Here is a 15,161-nt window from a genome sequence, read left to right on the forward strand (position 1 = left end):
CCTCTCAGTGGGCATTGCGTTTGGGGAACACTGCAGTTCTTTCTCAGGTATCAGAATGTCTATCTACCCGACCTGCTCTGAACTTAAATAGGAAACCTACACAGTTGGGGGTTTGGGAACCACTGTACTAAGTGGTTATGGTCTAATAGCTGCGTAATTGCACCAATGGGGGTAGTTTATAGCCTCCTACAGCAGCCTTTTAATTGTGAGCCCATTGTTAGCGGTTGCAATTAGCGAGTGTTTGTTATTATCCAGTGCAAATAATTGTCGCACGCCAAACAACTTTCTATTAATTACTGTGCTAAATGTACGTGTGGGGGAAGAGAGTTCACGCGTGTGCCTTCTTGTGTACATGCGTGTGCATTTCCCAAAGTTTAAAAATGTCCAGCAACTACCTTTTATATTTATTATTATTACTGCATATTTAAGTAGCGACGGACATATTTACTCAGCTCTTTACAGAGAATATACATTATTGTCCTACTGGAGCTTACAATCTAAAGTCTATTACTCTCAGGGCAATTTTAGCCATAGCCAACTAACTTGCCTGTATGTTTGTCATGTATTTGGCATTTTCATATCTACAATATAAACTTATATATCATGGGACACCATCATACCCAAAAGTCAATACTTTAAGGGATGATCTCGTTAAAATGAACTTCTAACATGATATAAACGGTAGTGCTCCGAGTTATGTGGCACCTGCTGGGCCCTCAAAACTGCAGGGCCCCAGGCAGCCAAGGGTTTATTGTTGCACCCCACCACCAGGGACCTTTTTTTTATATAGGTGGGCCCTGGGCACCCGCAACTATTTTAGATTTTCTCACTGTACATTACAGAAAAATTTCTCTGGCACAGATACCCAAAACAATAGGCAAAGGGAGCCAAAGCTTGCTCAATTATCTCATTCATTTTACCAGGGATCTGCTAACCCTTATTTATTATACCCAGGCTTATTATTATCCCTTACTCATAAAACAGTATATATATATATATATATATATATATATATATATATATATATATATATATATATATATATATATATATATATATATATATATATATATATATATATATATATATATATATATATTATATATATATTATGAGTAAGTTACAGTGGGGTCCATAAGCCAAGCAATAGTTCAGTCTTATCCCTTATAACCAGGATCACCAGAACATCCCAATTTGGCCCAGAGAAGAGAACCCTATTAATATGTAATGCAGGTATGCGAGTGACAAGCACTTTGCCTTCATCCCTCACTCATAAACCTCTTTTCCAGCCAACTGCTTCCCCCTCTCACATACAAATGCACTCTCCCAAGTGCCTCTTGTCTCTCTATTGAGATCGCCCAAAGGTGCTATTTGCATAATCCTACCCACAATTCCCTGGAGGAGGATAAATCCCTCATTCTCTGGGGATTGGTGCAATGAAAGGTTTGTTCTGGTGTGCTTGTTGGAATGCAAAGACCTTCCAGTGTAGGAGATCTCTGGCTTCTAAATACCCTGCGCTCACTCCCAGGCTAGGTTCTCGGTTCTGTCTCTCTCTCTATGCAATTCTGGTCTAATGATAGATAGATAGATAGATAGATAGATAGATAGATAGATAGATTAGATCGATCGATCGATCGATCGATCTATAGGGTTGCCAGGTTGGCGGTTTTTTAGCCAAATTGGGCTACTAATTTAAAGTCCAGGCTGGTTTTGAAAGTAGAAACTAGCCAAGGTAGGATTTGGGCTACTTTTTGGGCCTTTGGCTGGTTTGTACTTTGGAAACCAGCAAAAGTTTTTTCTTGCCCTAATGTGCCAAGCCTGCGTCTCCCAATGCATGTTGGGTAATGTAGTTTTTGTGTAACAACTTGACAATTGCCAAGTTTATTGTAAGATTACAATACCCAGCATGCAATGGGACTGACTTGTGTAGAAGGTGGTAGCTACCAGATTTTGGGCTCTGTACCCCATTTTTTTTCATGGAAAAATTTACGAAACAGTGAAAATTTGAAAAAGCCGTATTTTCACATATATCAATTTATTTTTTAAACTTTTTCTTCACTGCATATATTGTGCTATTTTTGGGCTACTTTTGAAGTGTCTCTTGACTAGTTTTGGGCTGGTTTTCTAGTTGACTTTGGCTGGTTTTGATCATTAGACCTGGCAACCCTGAGATAGATATATAGATATACAGGTATGGGACCTGTTATCTGGAATGCTGGGGTTTTCTGTAATTTGGATCTTCACACCTTAAGTCTACTAGAAAATCATGTAAACATTAAATAAACCCAATAGGCTGGTTTTGCTTCCAATAAGGATTAATTATATCTTAGTTGGGATCAAGTACAAGCTACTGTTTTAGTATTACATAGAAAAAAGAAAATTATTTTTAAAACTTTGGGTTATTTGGATAAAATGGAAGCTATGGGAGACTGCCTTTCGGTAATTCGGAGCTTTCTGGATAACAGGTTTCCGGATAACAGATTCCATACCTGTACATCTTTATATATAAAAAAAGACAGCCACCCCTTATTTGCACATTTACATTTCTCTTCCCCTGTTTTCTAGTGTCTGTTCTTCCCTGTCCTTAGTCCACTCCTGCCAGCCTCCCTCTAATCTCTCCCATTATCACAGTGTGGATTTGATTTCCCCTAAGCAAACCATCTTTTTCAAAGCGCGTCCCCCCTCCTCTCCCACCCTCTCTGCGGCAGCCTCGCCCCAGGAATCCTGATTCCCTCGTAGGAGTATTGTGTTTTGACCCTGCTAGATAAAGAGAAGGGGATACTCGCCTCCGCCAACAAATAACGGTTTAATACTGGGAGTAAAGGAGGACGCAGCACTGGCAGGGAATATGGGACCCAAAGTGGTGTCTCCCAGCCAGTGCATGGGTTGCAGGTGGGATATACCAATGCTACAGCGGCATGGGGAGAGCAGCAGGATTATGGGATACCCCCAGAATGCACCTGTGCACAGAGTGAATGCCTTGACTCTGCAGCGGGCCTTGTCAAATAAATGGCTTAACTCGTTTATTCCTGAGAAGGCTGAGAGGATTAATTAATACCGCTATGATATTAACTAACTCAGGATTTTGGAACAGATTGCAGTGTAATTTGCAATAATTATCCGAGTTATATGGCGGCCCTGCAGGCCTCGAATAGAAAGCGAGTTATTCGCTGTACCACACCAGCTGTCCGTAGCTCACCGGGAGTATCACAGAGGCATCTAGTGAGTTAATCCAGCAGCAGGTGCCATGGCAGGGCGTGCAGGGAGTTGTCAGAATTATATTGCTTTTTAACACGTTTAATTAAAATTTGACCCTTGAGTGCTGAGGGGGGTAACGTCAGTAAGTTTTCCAAAGTGACCATAATGGCAACGTCACAGGTACAATACACCATTTAGATATTTACCTTATAAATGGTTTTTAGTGACCTCACTTGTGTTACAGGACTCTTGTATGAAAACCCCCGGCTACCCCTACATTTAAAATATGGAGATATCAGAACAGTTACTTAACCTGTATAACTCAGCCTGCAGCCTTGTGTCTTGTGACTTCTAATATCCTTATCATTTATAGTAGGGGGTACATTATCTCTTATAATACATGAGTGATACTCAGAGTTCCCTGTATAACTCCGCCTGCAGCCTCGTGCCTTTATATGGTCACAGAACAACCCCTCAGTGACTTCTAATATCCTTATCATTTACAGTAGGGGTACATTATCCCTTATTATACATGAGTGATACTCAGAGTCCCCTGTATAACTCAGCCTGCAGCCTTGTGCCTTTATATGGTCACAGAACAACCCCTCAGTGACTTCTAATATCCTTATCATTTACAGTAGGGGGTACATTATCCCTTATAATACATGAGTGATACTCTGCAGCCTTGTGCCTTTATATGGTCACAGGACCCCTCAGTGATTTCTAATATCCTTATCATTTACAGTAGGGGGTACATTATCCCTTATAATACATGAGTGATACTCAGAGTTCCCTGTATAACTCAGCCTGCAGCCTTGTGCTTTTATGTGGTCACAATACCCCTCAATGACTTCTAATATCCTTATCATTTACAGTAGGGGGTATATTATCCCTTATAATACATGAGTGATACTCAGAGTTCCCTGTATAACTCATTCTGCAGCCTTGTGTCTTTATATGGTCACAGAACCCCTCAGTGACTTCTAATATCCTTATAATTTACAGTAGGGGGTGAATTATCCCTTATAATACATGAGTGATACTCAGAGTTCCCTGTATAATTCAACCTGCAGCCCTGTGCCTTTATATGGTCACAGAACCCCTCAGTGACTTCTGATATACTTGCCCATACAGCTGGGATACATTAGTCCCTATATAATAACCTCAGTACACATATATTTCTCTATCACGTTGCAAGTTCTTGGCAGTTCAGGGGTTAATTTCCACCCCCTCCTGCCTGCTGCTTTTGAGGGATGGAGGATGCTGCCGTTCCTTAGCAACGTCGGAGGAGGGGGCCTGGAGGTTGCTATGGTAATGGGATGCAGCTGCAGTTTTGGTGACAGCAGCAAGTGGCAAGGGGGGGGAGTTGGGTGTCAGGCCCAGATGTCCCAGATTAACCCTCTCTGTGCCAGGCGGGGGTACTGAAGAGGAGGGCTGGGGTATCAGCAGGTTGATGAGCAGAAAGTTACATTTGAGGTAAGATTTCCTTTTTTTTTACTATGATCCTGAATACAAGCATCAGTTGCGACCTTGGCCAAAGGCATTGGAGCAGAATTCCTTTATAAACTCCAGTGCAGAGATAGACAACATTACCCGGCCTGTGTTGCTTTGTAACAGGAATATCCCTGGCTGCTGCAGCTGCTGATTGGATAAAACCAGCATGCACACTGTTGCCTTTGGGAACTACCTTGTCTTGCTAAGGACGTTGGGAGTTGCAGTTCACAATAGCCGATGCACCATTCATAGCACAGGCTGTTTCTGATGTGTACTCCTTATATCGTAAGGCAAGCCGCTTAATCTCCCTGCACCCAAGTCTCTCATATGTTGATTATTAGCTCTTGGGGCAAGCCTGGAAACATCCGTGTGGATTACCGCAACGTAACATTTATCATGCTGCATGACAATTTTGTTAATTACCTCCCTGGAGAAAGCAAAATACATTTCCTGAGCCGCCCAGCTCCAACACTAAATACTGGTTTTATAAAGATAGTGATTGTTTCGTACGTAATTGCTCTTCAGTTTTGGATTGATTGTGTGTGTTTTTGTTTTCTATAAAGTATCTTAGCCTTTCTGGTTGCTAGGGTCAGGGATCATGGTGATCAGTGTATGTCCCAATGATAGCAGGAGACATGTAGGCCTTTTTAGTATTCCAATGACCAGGTACTATTTATAAGTTGTCCAGCTGTGGCTAAACTACAGTTCTCATTATCTTCCAGTAGGGTTGCCACCTTTTCTGGAAAAAATACCGGCCTTCCTATATATTTATCTTTTTTCCCTATTAATAAAATTGGGATCAGCCATAATTTTTACCGGCCAAGGCAGTAAAATACCGGCCAGGTGGCAACCCTATCCTCCAGTAGCCATCTAGGTATAGATAGTAAGTCTTAATCTCTTCCCTGCCGGGCACAAGGCCAGGCCCGAACTGCCAATCTATGGATTGAGGCAAATGCCAGAGAGGCTACTGTAAGATGCCATAGATGGCCACTATTTATTGGGCTGTTTGGGCCTCTATGTACTACAAATACCTATTTTAAATCCCAGTCTGGGCTTGCACCAGTAGTATATCTACACCATTATACACAACAGGAGAATAACCAAACTGTCAACCCTTTCCCACGCACTTAGTGCCCAGGCTCGTAGCTTGTATTTAGGCCTATTCATCCCATGACATGCTTTTATTCTAGGAAGATAAAATATGACCGTCCTCACGCCTGCCTCATAGTCTCCACTCCGTGGGGTGCAGAGAATCCGGCTAGTGCCTGATGAGTGACGGCCGGTGAAGGTGACACCACATCTAGTGCAATATGTATCAAACAGACTGTATTAGTGTGTGTATGAGAAATCTCCCGTCCTCTTCTTCACTGGCTGCATCAATAACGCACAGCCACACAGACGCCTTGGAAAGACAATGCCCGTTGGCGAAACGCGCCGGGTTGTAAAAGAATCACAGACAGGGGTAAGAATGACAGCTCTGAGCCTTACTGTGTGTGTGATGAGCTTGTCGTTCTTCCTTCTGTATTCCTTGCATAAAACATCTTTCATGGCTCGGCAGAACCGCCTTTTATCATTTGTACCGCGTAGAATCGCTCAGCAAAAAGTAGGCCGTACAATGGCAGGTATTGGGCAACAGGGGTGTAACTACAGAGGAGGCAGACCCTGCGGCTGCAGGGGGGGCAGGCGGTATAGGGGGGCCCACCTGAGCCTAATTAATGAACAATTTCAACATATATTGGTAAAACAGGACAATTCTGGATATGTTGGGGGCCCTAAAATTAATAGGTTATTGCCCAACAGTGACATAACATATAATTACATCACTGTTGGGTTATAAGCAACGAGGCATGGATTTGCCCAAGAAGCACCGCAGAGCAGCATACCTCCCAACTGTCCCGTTTTTCTCGGGTCATTTCCGATTTAAACAGGTCAACCCGCACTCCTGGATTGTTACTGAAATGTCCCGACTTTGGGGTATATTTATCAAAGAGTGAAGTTAAAAATCGCCACAGTCTTCTAGAGTGAAATTCCGCCACTCTCCATTAATTTCTATGGGATTTTGAAAGGCGTATTTATCAAAGGATAAACTTTCACTCTTTTTAAAAATCCCATAGAAATAAATAGAGAGTGGTGGAATTTAACTTTAGGGGACTGTGGCGATCTCTAACTTCACTCTTTGATAAATATACCCCAATTTCTCTTTTGATCTCCTGCACTGAACAGCTTCTAAAACCTGATTGGCTTTTGGCAGAGAGCCCAAAGTACACGGCAGGTGCACTTAGATACATTTGTTACAATATAAGATAAGCAAAGAAACAATTGTAACAATTTAAGATAAGCAGGTCTCTTGGGGAAACTGTGACTTGCAGCTTAAAGGGCAATTCACCTTCATTAGCAAAACTGTAATAACACATAAAAAACACAGAAATGTGTTCAAACTTTCATAACCTGCCAAATTTTGTAAAATGGACATGGTAATTGGAGGGTGTGGCCATAAAATGGGCGTGGTCAGACATTTTCAAAACGTTTTGTTCCTCTTTCTATTTTTAAAATGTTGGGAGGTAAGGAGCAGCTCCCTAAAGCAGGCGAGGTTCACGATTCAAATTCAGAATGTACTTGTCTAATGAACGGAATCACATTGCAAAAATGTTCATTTTCTGTATCGATTGTGCAAATTTGTATCCGCTTCAGACTTTTAGTAGTCTCCCCCTGTAGGTTCTGAAACAGAATCTTCCCAATTACACCGTGTTCTGTCTGAATGTTTAACTGAATGATTGGAGGTTACATGAATAAATAAAAATCCCATTTGTAAGGGCCCCTCTCTGCCACCTCCTCCTCTCATTACTGCGTGTCAGCTCTGTAAACACTCGTGGCTTTTCCCTCCCTGAGCGTTTGGCACTTTAAAATCCTGAAAGGCCATAGACTCCCTGATAGATCTCAGCATTTGCATTCCCTGCCATTCCACTCACTTCTAGCTCTCTGAGCAAACGGCACTGATATCTCAGGGTGAAATCCTTCAATGTGTCACATCAGCACTGAGAATCTGTCAGATATATGTATTCCTCCATATCATTGCTTCCTACTGTATATATCCTCTTATTGTGTACTTCTGTTAAGGTGCATTGTGCTGTAAATCACTGACATGGGTATAGTTATAACACCAGCTTGCTGATTATCCATTTTATAACTATAGGCACCATCTCTCCCTACTATACCTGCTATCCCACAGTCACACTCCCTTCCCAGAGACTATTATCCACTGTTACTATAGGCACCATCTGATGGATAGCAGGTATAATAGGGAGAGATGGTGCCTATAGTAACAGTGGATAATAGTCTCTGGGAAGGGAGTGTGGCTGTGGGATAACAGGTATAGTAGGGAGAGATGGTGCCTATAGTAACAGTGGATAATAGTCTCTGGGAATGGAGTGTGACTGTGGGATAGCAGGTATAGTAGGGAGAGATGGTGCCTATAGTAACAGTGGGATAATAGTCTCTGGGAAGGGAGTGTGACTGTGGGATAGCAGGTATAGTAGGGAGAGATGGTGCCTATAGTAACAGTGGATAATAGTCTCTGGGAAGGGAGTGTGACTGTGGGATAGCAGGTATAGTAGGGAGAGATGGTGCCTATAGTAACAGTGGATAATAGTCTCTGGGAAGGGAGTGTGACTGTGGGATAGCAGGTATAGTAGGGAGAGATGGTGTCTATAGTAACAGTGGATAATAGTCTCTGGGAAGGGAGTGTGTCTGTGGGATAGCAGGTATAGTAGGGAGAGATGGTGTCTATAGTAACAGTGGATAATAGTCTCTGGGAAGGGAGTGTGACTGTGGGATAGCAGGTATAGTAGGGAGAGATGGTGCCTATAGTAACAGTGGATAATAGTCTCTGGGAAGGGAGTGTGACTGTGGGATAGTAGGGAGAGATGGTGCCTATAGTAACAGTGGATAATAGTCTCTGGGAAGGGAGTGTGACTGTGGATAGTAGGGAGAGATGGTGCCTACAGTAACAGTGGATAATAGTCTCTGGGAAGGGAGTGTGACTGTGGGATAGCAGGTATAGTAGGGAGAGATGGTGCCTATAGTAACAGTGGATAATAGTCTCTGGGAAGGGAGTGTGACTGTGGGATAGCAGGTATAGTAGGGAGAGATGGTGTCTATAGTAACAGTGGATAATAGTCTCTGGGAAGGGAGTGTGACTGTAGGATAGCAGGTATAGTAGGGAGAGATGGTGCCTATAGTAACAGTGGATAATAGTCTCTGGGAAGGGAGTGTGACTGTGGGATAGCAGGTATAGTAGGGAGAGATGGTGCCTATAGTAACAGTGGATAATAGTCTCTGGGAAGGGAGTGTGACTGTGGGATAACAGGTATAGTAGGGAGAGATGGTGCCTATAGTAACAGTGGATAATAGTCTCTGGGAAGGGAGTGTGACTGTGAGATAGCAGGTAGGGATAGTAGGGAGAGATGGTGCCAATAGTAACAATGGGGATAATAGTCTGGGATGGGTGAAGTGTGACTGTGGGAAAGCATTTAGATTAAAACTAGGGACGCACGGAATCCAGGCTTCGGTTCCTGATTCGGCCAGGATTCGGCCTTTTTCAGCAGGATTCGGATTCGGCCAAATCCTTCTGCCCAGCCAACCGAATACGAACCCTAATTTGCATATGCAAATTTGGGGCAGGGAGGGAAATCACGTGACTTTTTGTCAGAAAACAAGGTAGTAAAAAATGTTTTCCCCTTCCCACCCCTAGTTTGCATATGCAAATTAGGGTTCAGATTCGGTTCGGTATTCGGCCGAATCTTTCACAAAGGATTTGGTGGTTCGGCCGCATCCAAAATAGTGGATTCGGTGCATCCCTAATTAAAACACTACATTTTTTGGGTTTTTTTGTTTTTTTTCTGCTAAATTAAAAGCAGCCATAGATACCTGTTGAGTATAAGAAGCACTGGAGCTTTATGGAATTAGATAGATGTGAAAAGGAATCATTGCTGTGTTTATGATGAGGAAGAAGCAGATTAACATCTATAAAAAGGTCACAGATGAAAGGAGATTAAGCAGATACACAGAAACAATGGAGTCCTACGACAGGCTGAGCTGCTCTACACCATACAATGCCAAAGAAAACACAATTGTTTTTTAATGAGAACGTAACACTTCTAACACTTACTGGGAGCAATATTGATTTTTTATTGAGCACAAACTGGGACCCCTAAGCCCTAATGCCCATGTAGGCAGCTGTTGGCATTTGTGCCAGGAAAGGGAATTATCATGGAGGAGTGAGTGGAGGAATTTTCTCTAGCTGTGTATAGAGGGGGACAGCTAGTCATGTGAGCGCAAAGGGAATTAGACTTGGAAAGAGGAATTAGAGTGGGTTAATCCTCCGCCTCTGTTTTTAGCTAAATCCCTCCAAGCCGGGATTCCCTGTAATACAGTTGAAGAATGCATTTGTCCGTGGCTGAAATGGTTCAAGAGTCAGAGTGAGTGTTTGGGAATGACAGGAACAAGAGGGGAGATGTAGGGTGCGGATAAGAGCGGCACCAGGGTCCTGTGGCTGCTGGGAATTCAGTGAGATTAGATTGTAGATTATCAGGATATTGTATATAATCACTTCCCATGGAACTATATCACTTGTCTGTGTGTGACCATAACATTCCTTAGGGATGTAACTTGGGACCTTCTACAGGGTGCTATCTCTTGTTGGATCCAAGCCTAGTGTTGGTCTCCATAATTCTGCAGATAAGAAAAAGGAAAATACTGAATGCTGAGTACAGAAGGGTGGATAATAATAAGCTTTAATTGCTGGGAGTTTGCAAGGAGAAGCGATATAGAGGTTCTGGGGTTGGATGGAAGCAGTACAGAGGTGATTGGGTTTATAAGTAGAAGCCAAGAGAAGGTTCTGGGAGTTTGGAAGGGGTAATTTGAGGGGCCCCAAATTCTCCAGAGGTTGTCCTGTTTTAACAAATTTATTAAAATGACTCTAATTAAGGGCCTCATGGGTCCCCTATTTCTCCTGGGCCCCTATTTTTTTTCCTCTGTAATTACACCCCTGGTTCTGGGAGTTCAGAAGAGAGCAGTATAGAGGTTCTGAGAATCTGTAAGAGTGCAGTATAGAGGTTCCGGAAGTCTGGAAGAGTGCAATATAGAGGTTCCGGCGGGAGTTTGGAAGAAAGCAGTATAGAGGTTCCGGGAGTCTGGAAGAGAGAAGTATAGAGGTTCCAGGAGTCTGGAAGAGAGAAGTATAGAGGTTCCAGGAGTCTGGAAGAGAGCAGTATAGAGGTTCCAGGAGTCTGGAAGAGTGCAGTATAGAGGTTCCGGGGGTTTGGAAGAGAGGAGTTTAGAGGTTCTGGGAGTTTGGAAGAGAGCAGTATAGAGGTCCTGGGGGTTGGAAGAAAGTACTACAAAAGTTATTGGGTTTAGAAGTAGAAGCTGAGGGATAGAGGTTCTGGGGGTTTGGAAGAGAGCAGTATAGAAGGTCTTGGAGTTTGGAAGAGAACAGTAAAAAGGTCCTAGGGGTTGGAAGAAAGCAGTATAGAGGTTCCAGGAGTTTGGAAGAGTGCAGTATAGAGGTCCTGGGGGTTGGAAGAAAGCAGTACAGAGGTTATTGGGTTTAGAAGTAGAAGCCGAGAGCGATATTGAAGTTCTGGGAGTTTGGAAGAGAGCAGTATAGAGGTGATTGAGTTTAGAAGTAGAAGCCGAGAGCAATATAGAGGTTTTTGGATTTTTGAAGAGAGCAGTATAGAGGTGAGTATAGAGGTTTAGAAGGAGAAGCTGAGAGCAGATGAAGGGCCCGGGTTGTTGGAGGCTGCTGAGAACATTATGAAAGTCCAGGGAACAATAACATTATACACAGCAGTTTGCCCACAAAGCAGTAATGCATTTAATTTCTTCTGAGAGTGCCGTGTTCATACATGAAGGAAGGGTAAGAGCATTACACTTTCATCTGCGTACCCAGCGCATAATTAAAGGGTCGTAATTGACGTGAAGGAGAGGGCTGCAATGTACTGTGCCGTGTCAGACACCGAGTCCTCTCAGGATAATTCCTACTGCCTTTGGCAACTGCCAGCTCTTCCCATTAACCACAGAACATTCCATAGAATGTCCCCTACTGGGCAACATGCAGAAACATGCGTTCTAATAAGCACCTTAAAATCAGAGATAATGCTTGTTCTCCTGATCCGGAGATCTGCAGCTGTACAGTGGGGGCTCGACTACAGCTCCCATCATTTTCAGCCATTTGCATTCCAGTCTATGAAGCTTTATCAACCACTTTTGGTCTAACATTGACTGGAAAACTGCCGATTAGGGCCAGAGTTGAGGGGCCCCATTACAATGTAGAAGAGGTCCCTTCCCAATCTGAAGGGGGAATAACCTAGAGCAGAGATGTTCTTTTTCAACTCACAACAAGCATTTTTCATATTATGCAGCCCCTGACAGTAAAGGAACAGCGCCCCCTTAGGGCAGGCAGGCTGAATGGACTCTTCTAGCAGGGTTTCATCTCTGGAGGCTCAAAGCAATGTGCTGGAAGGCAGAAGTTGAAATGTCTGGAGCAAACCCAGTGTCCTTAGGCTAAAAGCAAACGACTTAGCAAGCAGCTGTCATCATTACAGGGTCCCTGGCCTTCATCTCTCTATATCTCTCTCTCTATCTCTGCCCAACCGATCAGAGAACGGCGCCCATTTATAGTTGCCCGGCTGACAGAGCAAGCGCATACGCTGGGATCCATATAATTATCAGATCGCAAGAAATATCCGTGTCTGTTTTGTTGGATTATTGTTCTCACACATCTCAATGCGGCCGCACTGATAATACACAGCATTTTCCCATTAACATGCTCCTGGTGACCTCCCCCGGATCCCTCTCTTCTCTAAATTCTATATTATCAAAGTGTCGCATTGAGCATTGAGCATGTTTCCCTGGCTGGTCGCAATCTCTGTCTAAAACTCCCTTTGCTGTGTAATTACTGTGTGCTCCTGCCCTCCTCTGTCACACGGGGGAGTCAGACAGTGACTAATATCATTTTGTGTATATGTTGTGCAGCCACTACATGTCATTCTCCAGCCTGAACCCTTCTGTGCCGGGGGGAAAAACTAAAAAGCGGCATTTAGGGTACAGGGGCCATTTGGCACCCATTGAAATACACAGGTGAACAGCACACCCCTAAATTGACTGTCCTAATGTTCTTTAATGCACTGATGCACACAAAGCCAAAAGGCTACTATTTTGACAAACGTTGACCACAGCTATCCCCCTGGATGGCATACCAAACAGACCATGAATCATAACCATTCAGTTAGTGGTTCATACACATTGAGTGATGACAGTTAGACTTTCATGTAGATAAAAAAAGACTAGTGGAGAAGGGTGCTATGTCTACCACCATGTTCCACTAGATGGCAGTGGCAGACAAAATGCCCATTGGGTAATTCCACTAGGTTCTAATTAAACGTAACCACCCTGGGTGGCATTTAGGAAAAGGGAGTTCCCTTTAATGGTGTTGGAACCATGGAAGTTGACCCCAAAAGGTGAACGGCGCACCACAATGTGCCAGTCACTGCTCTTAATGTTTTTGAATGAACCCATGTTGATGCACACAAAGCAGGGGGACCTTTGTGCAGAAAGGTTCATATTTTGACAACCGTTGACCACTGCTGTTTCCCCGGTGGTACCCAAAACAGTCCATGAGCTATAACCATTATGTTAGTGGCATATGGGTCATTCTGACCACCACTGCCCTCTGGGTAGTCAAAACACCCCTCTCTGCCTGTCAAGGGTCCGTGCTGATACACATGGAGAGGTGACAGTTAGGCCTCCATGTAAAAAAACACAGTTGGAGAAGGTTGCTGTGTCCACCACCATTTTACATTAGATGACAGTTGCAAACAAAATGCCCATTGGGTAATTCAGCTAGGTTATTATTAAACCAAACCTCTCTGGGTGGCATTTAGGAAATGCCCTCTGGGTAGTCAAAACACCCCTCTCGCCCTGTCAAGGGTCCGTGCTGATACACATGGAGAGTTGACAGTTAGGCCTCCATGTAAAAAACACAGTTGGAGAAGGGTGCTGTGTCCACCACCATTTTCCATTAGATGACAAACAAAATGCCCATTGGGATAATTCAGCTAGGTTATTATTAAACCAAACCTCTCTGGGTGGCATTTAGAAAAAGGGAGTTCCTTTTAATGGTGATAGCAGGTTTGTGTACTCAAGTGGACATGGCCAGATTTTTCCTTGACAATAAACACCCAGATGTTGACCCAAAAAGTGGAGTAAAATATTAATTTGCACCAAAAGATCTGCTGTGCAGATAATGAATTGTATGTTGAGGCCCCTTAGGAGATCCTCTGCCAGATCCTAGTGAATAATTCCCTTCATGGTCCTACTCAACTATACCCCCCCCCCCCATGAGCGTTTCTCCTAAATGAGACACTTTGCTTTCAATTGATTTTAACACTTGAGTTTTGGCCCTTGATATTGACTGGAACCACCTTTTGATCCTTTCAGAACTCAACATATATGAAGCAATTGTACTGTATTAATTAATTAGCCATACATTTAGATGCAGACTGAGCAGGTTATTGGGCAGCCAGCCATGCAGCATTTATCTAAATTAATAGCAAATTAGCCATTCAGCAAGCTGATGGCGACCCTTATTATACACTATGTGATTTTTCCATGGGACCCCAATAAGTGGCCTCAAGGGTACAAATATAATCTGAAAGCTGTAGTTCCACAAGCCCCAGATTCCTGCATTGTCAGGGACCCATGTTTCTCCAACTGTAGCCCCGGCACTGGCAAATAAAGGAAGGTATTCTTGAACTCTGCTTTTTTCAATGAACTATTCATGGGAGATGGGAGGCAGCAGCGTCGCATTGGGGCTTGTGTGTTTCCTGTTTACTTTCATGGAATTACAATAACAAAATATGTTTTTAACTGCCTGTCACTGAGCCAGCACTTACTCATGCATGCAGAGCGCAGAGCCTCCACTGTGCATTTTTTATTCCTCTATTTATTACATGTTTCCTCAACATTAAGATCTGAAAATGGGCAGGGGGAGAACAAGACAGAAGCAGGTAGGTCTGGTTCATTCAGTAAACATGTGATTATTCAAGCGGAAGATTTGGAAACGTCGAGATGCAGCTCCGTATTTATATTCTAACAAATCTCTTAAGTGCCATGAGTCTGAATATAGAAGCACCCTGTGCCACTGCCTACAAGGTAGAACCTATAATAGCAGTGTAGATAATAGTCTCTGGGAAGGGAGTGTGACTGTGGGATAGCAGGTATAGTAGGGAGAGATGGTGCCTATAGTAACAGTGGATAATAGTCTCTGGGAAGGGAGTGTGACTGTGAGATAGCAGGTATAGTAGGGAGAGATGGTGCCTATAGTAACAGTGGATAATAGTCTCTGGGAAGGGAGTGTGACTGTGGGATAGCAGGTATAGTAGGAAGAGATGGTGCCTATAGTAACA

General features: G+C 43.4%; 1 protein-coding gene across 2 annotated transcripts in view; it reads left to right on the forward strand.

Annotated features, from left to right (window-relative positions):
• The window catches only part of cadm4.L (cell adhesion molecule 4 L homeolog), a 217,702-nt gene that overhangs the window by 125,134 nt on the left and 77,407 nt on the right, over positions 1–15,161 (forward strand). The window contains exon 1 of one of the 2 annotated variants that reach the window (XM_041568533.1): positions 14,636–14,762. Coding sequence (XP_041424467.1) covers positions 14,651–14,762 — 112 coding nt within the window. The 5' untranslated portion in view covers positions 14,636–14,650. 2 annotated transcript variants of the gene reach the window in all.

This window comes from Xenopus laevis, chromosome 7L (genome assembly GCF_017654675.1).
Source record: "Xenopus laevis strain J_2021 chromosome 7L, Xenopus_laevis_v10.1, whole genome shotgun sequence".
NCBI classification, from domain to species: domain Eukaryota; kingdom Metazoa; phylum Chordata; class Amphibia; order Anura; family Pipidae; genus Xenopus; species Xenopus laevis.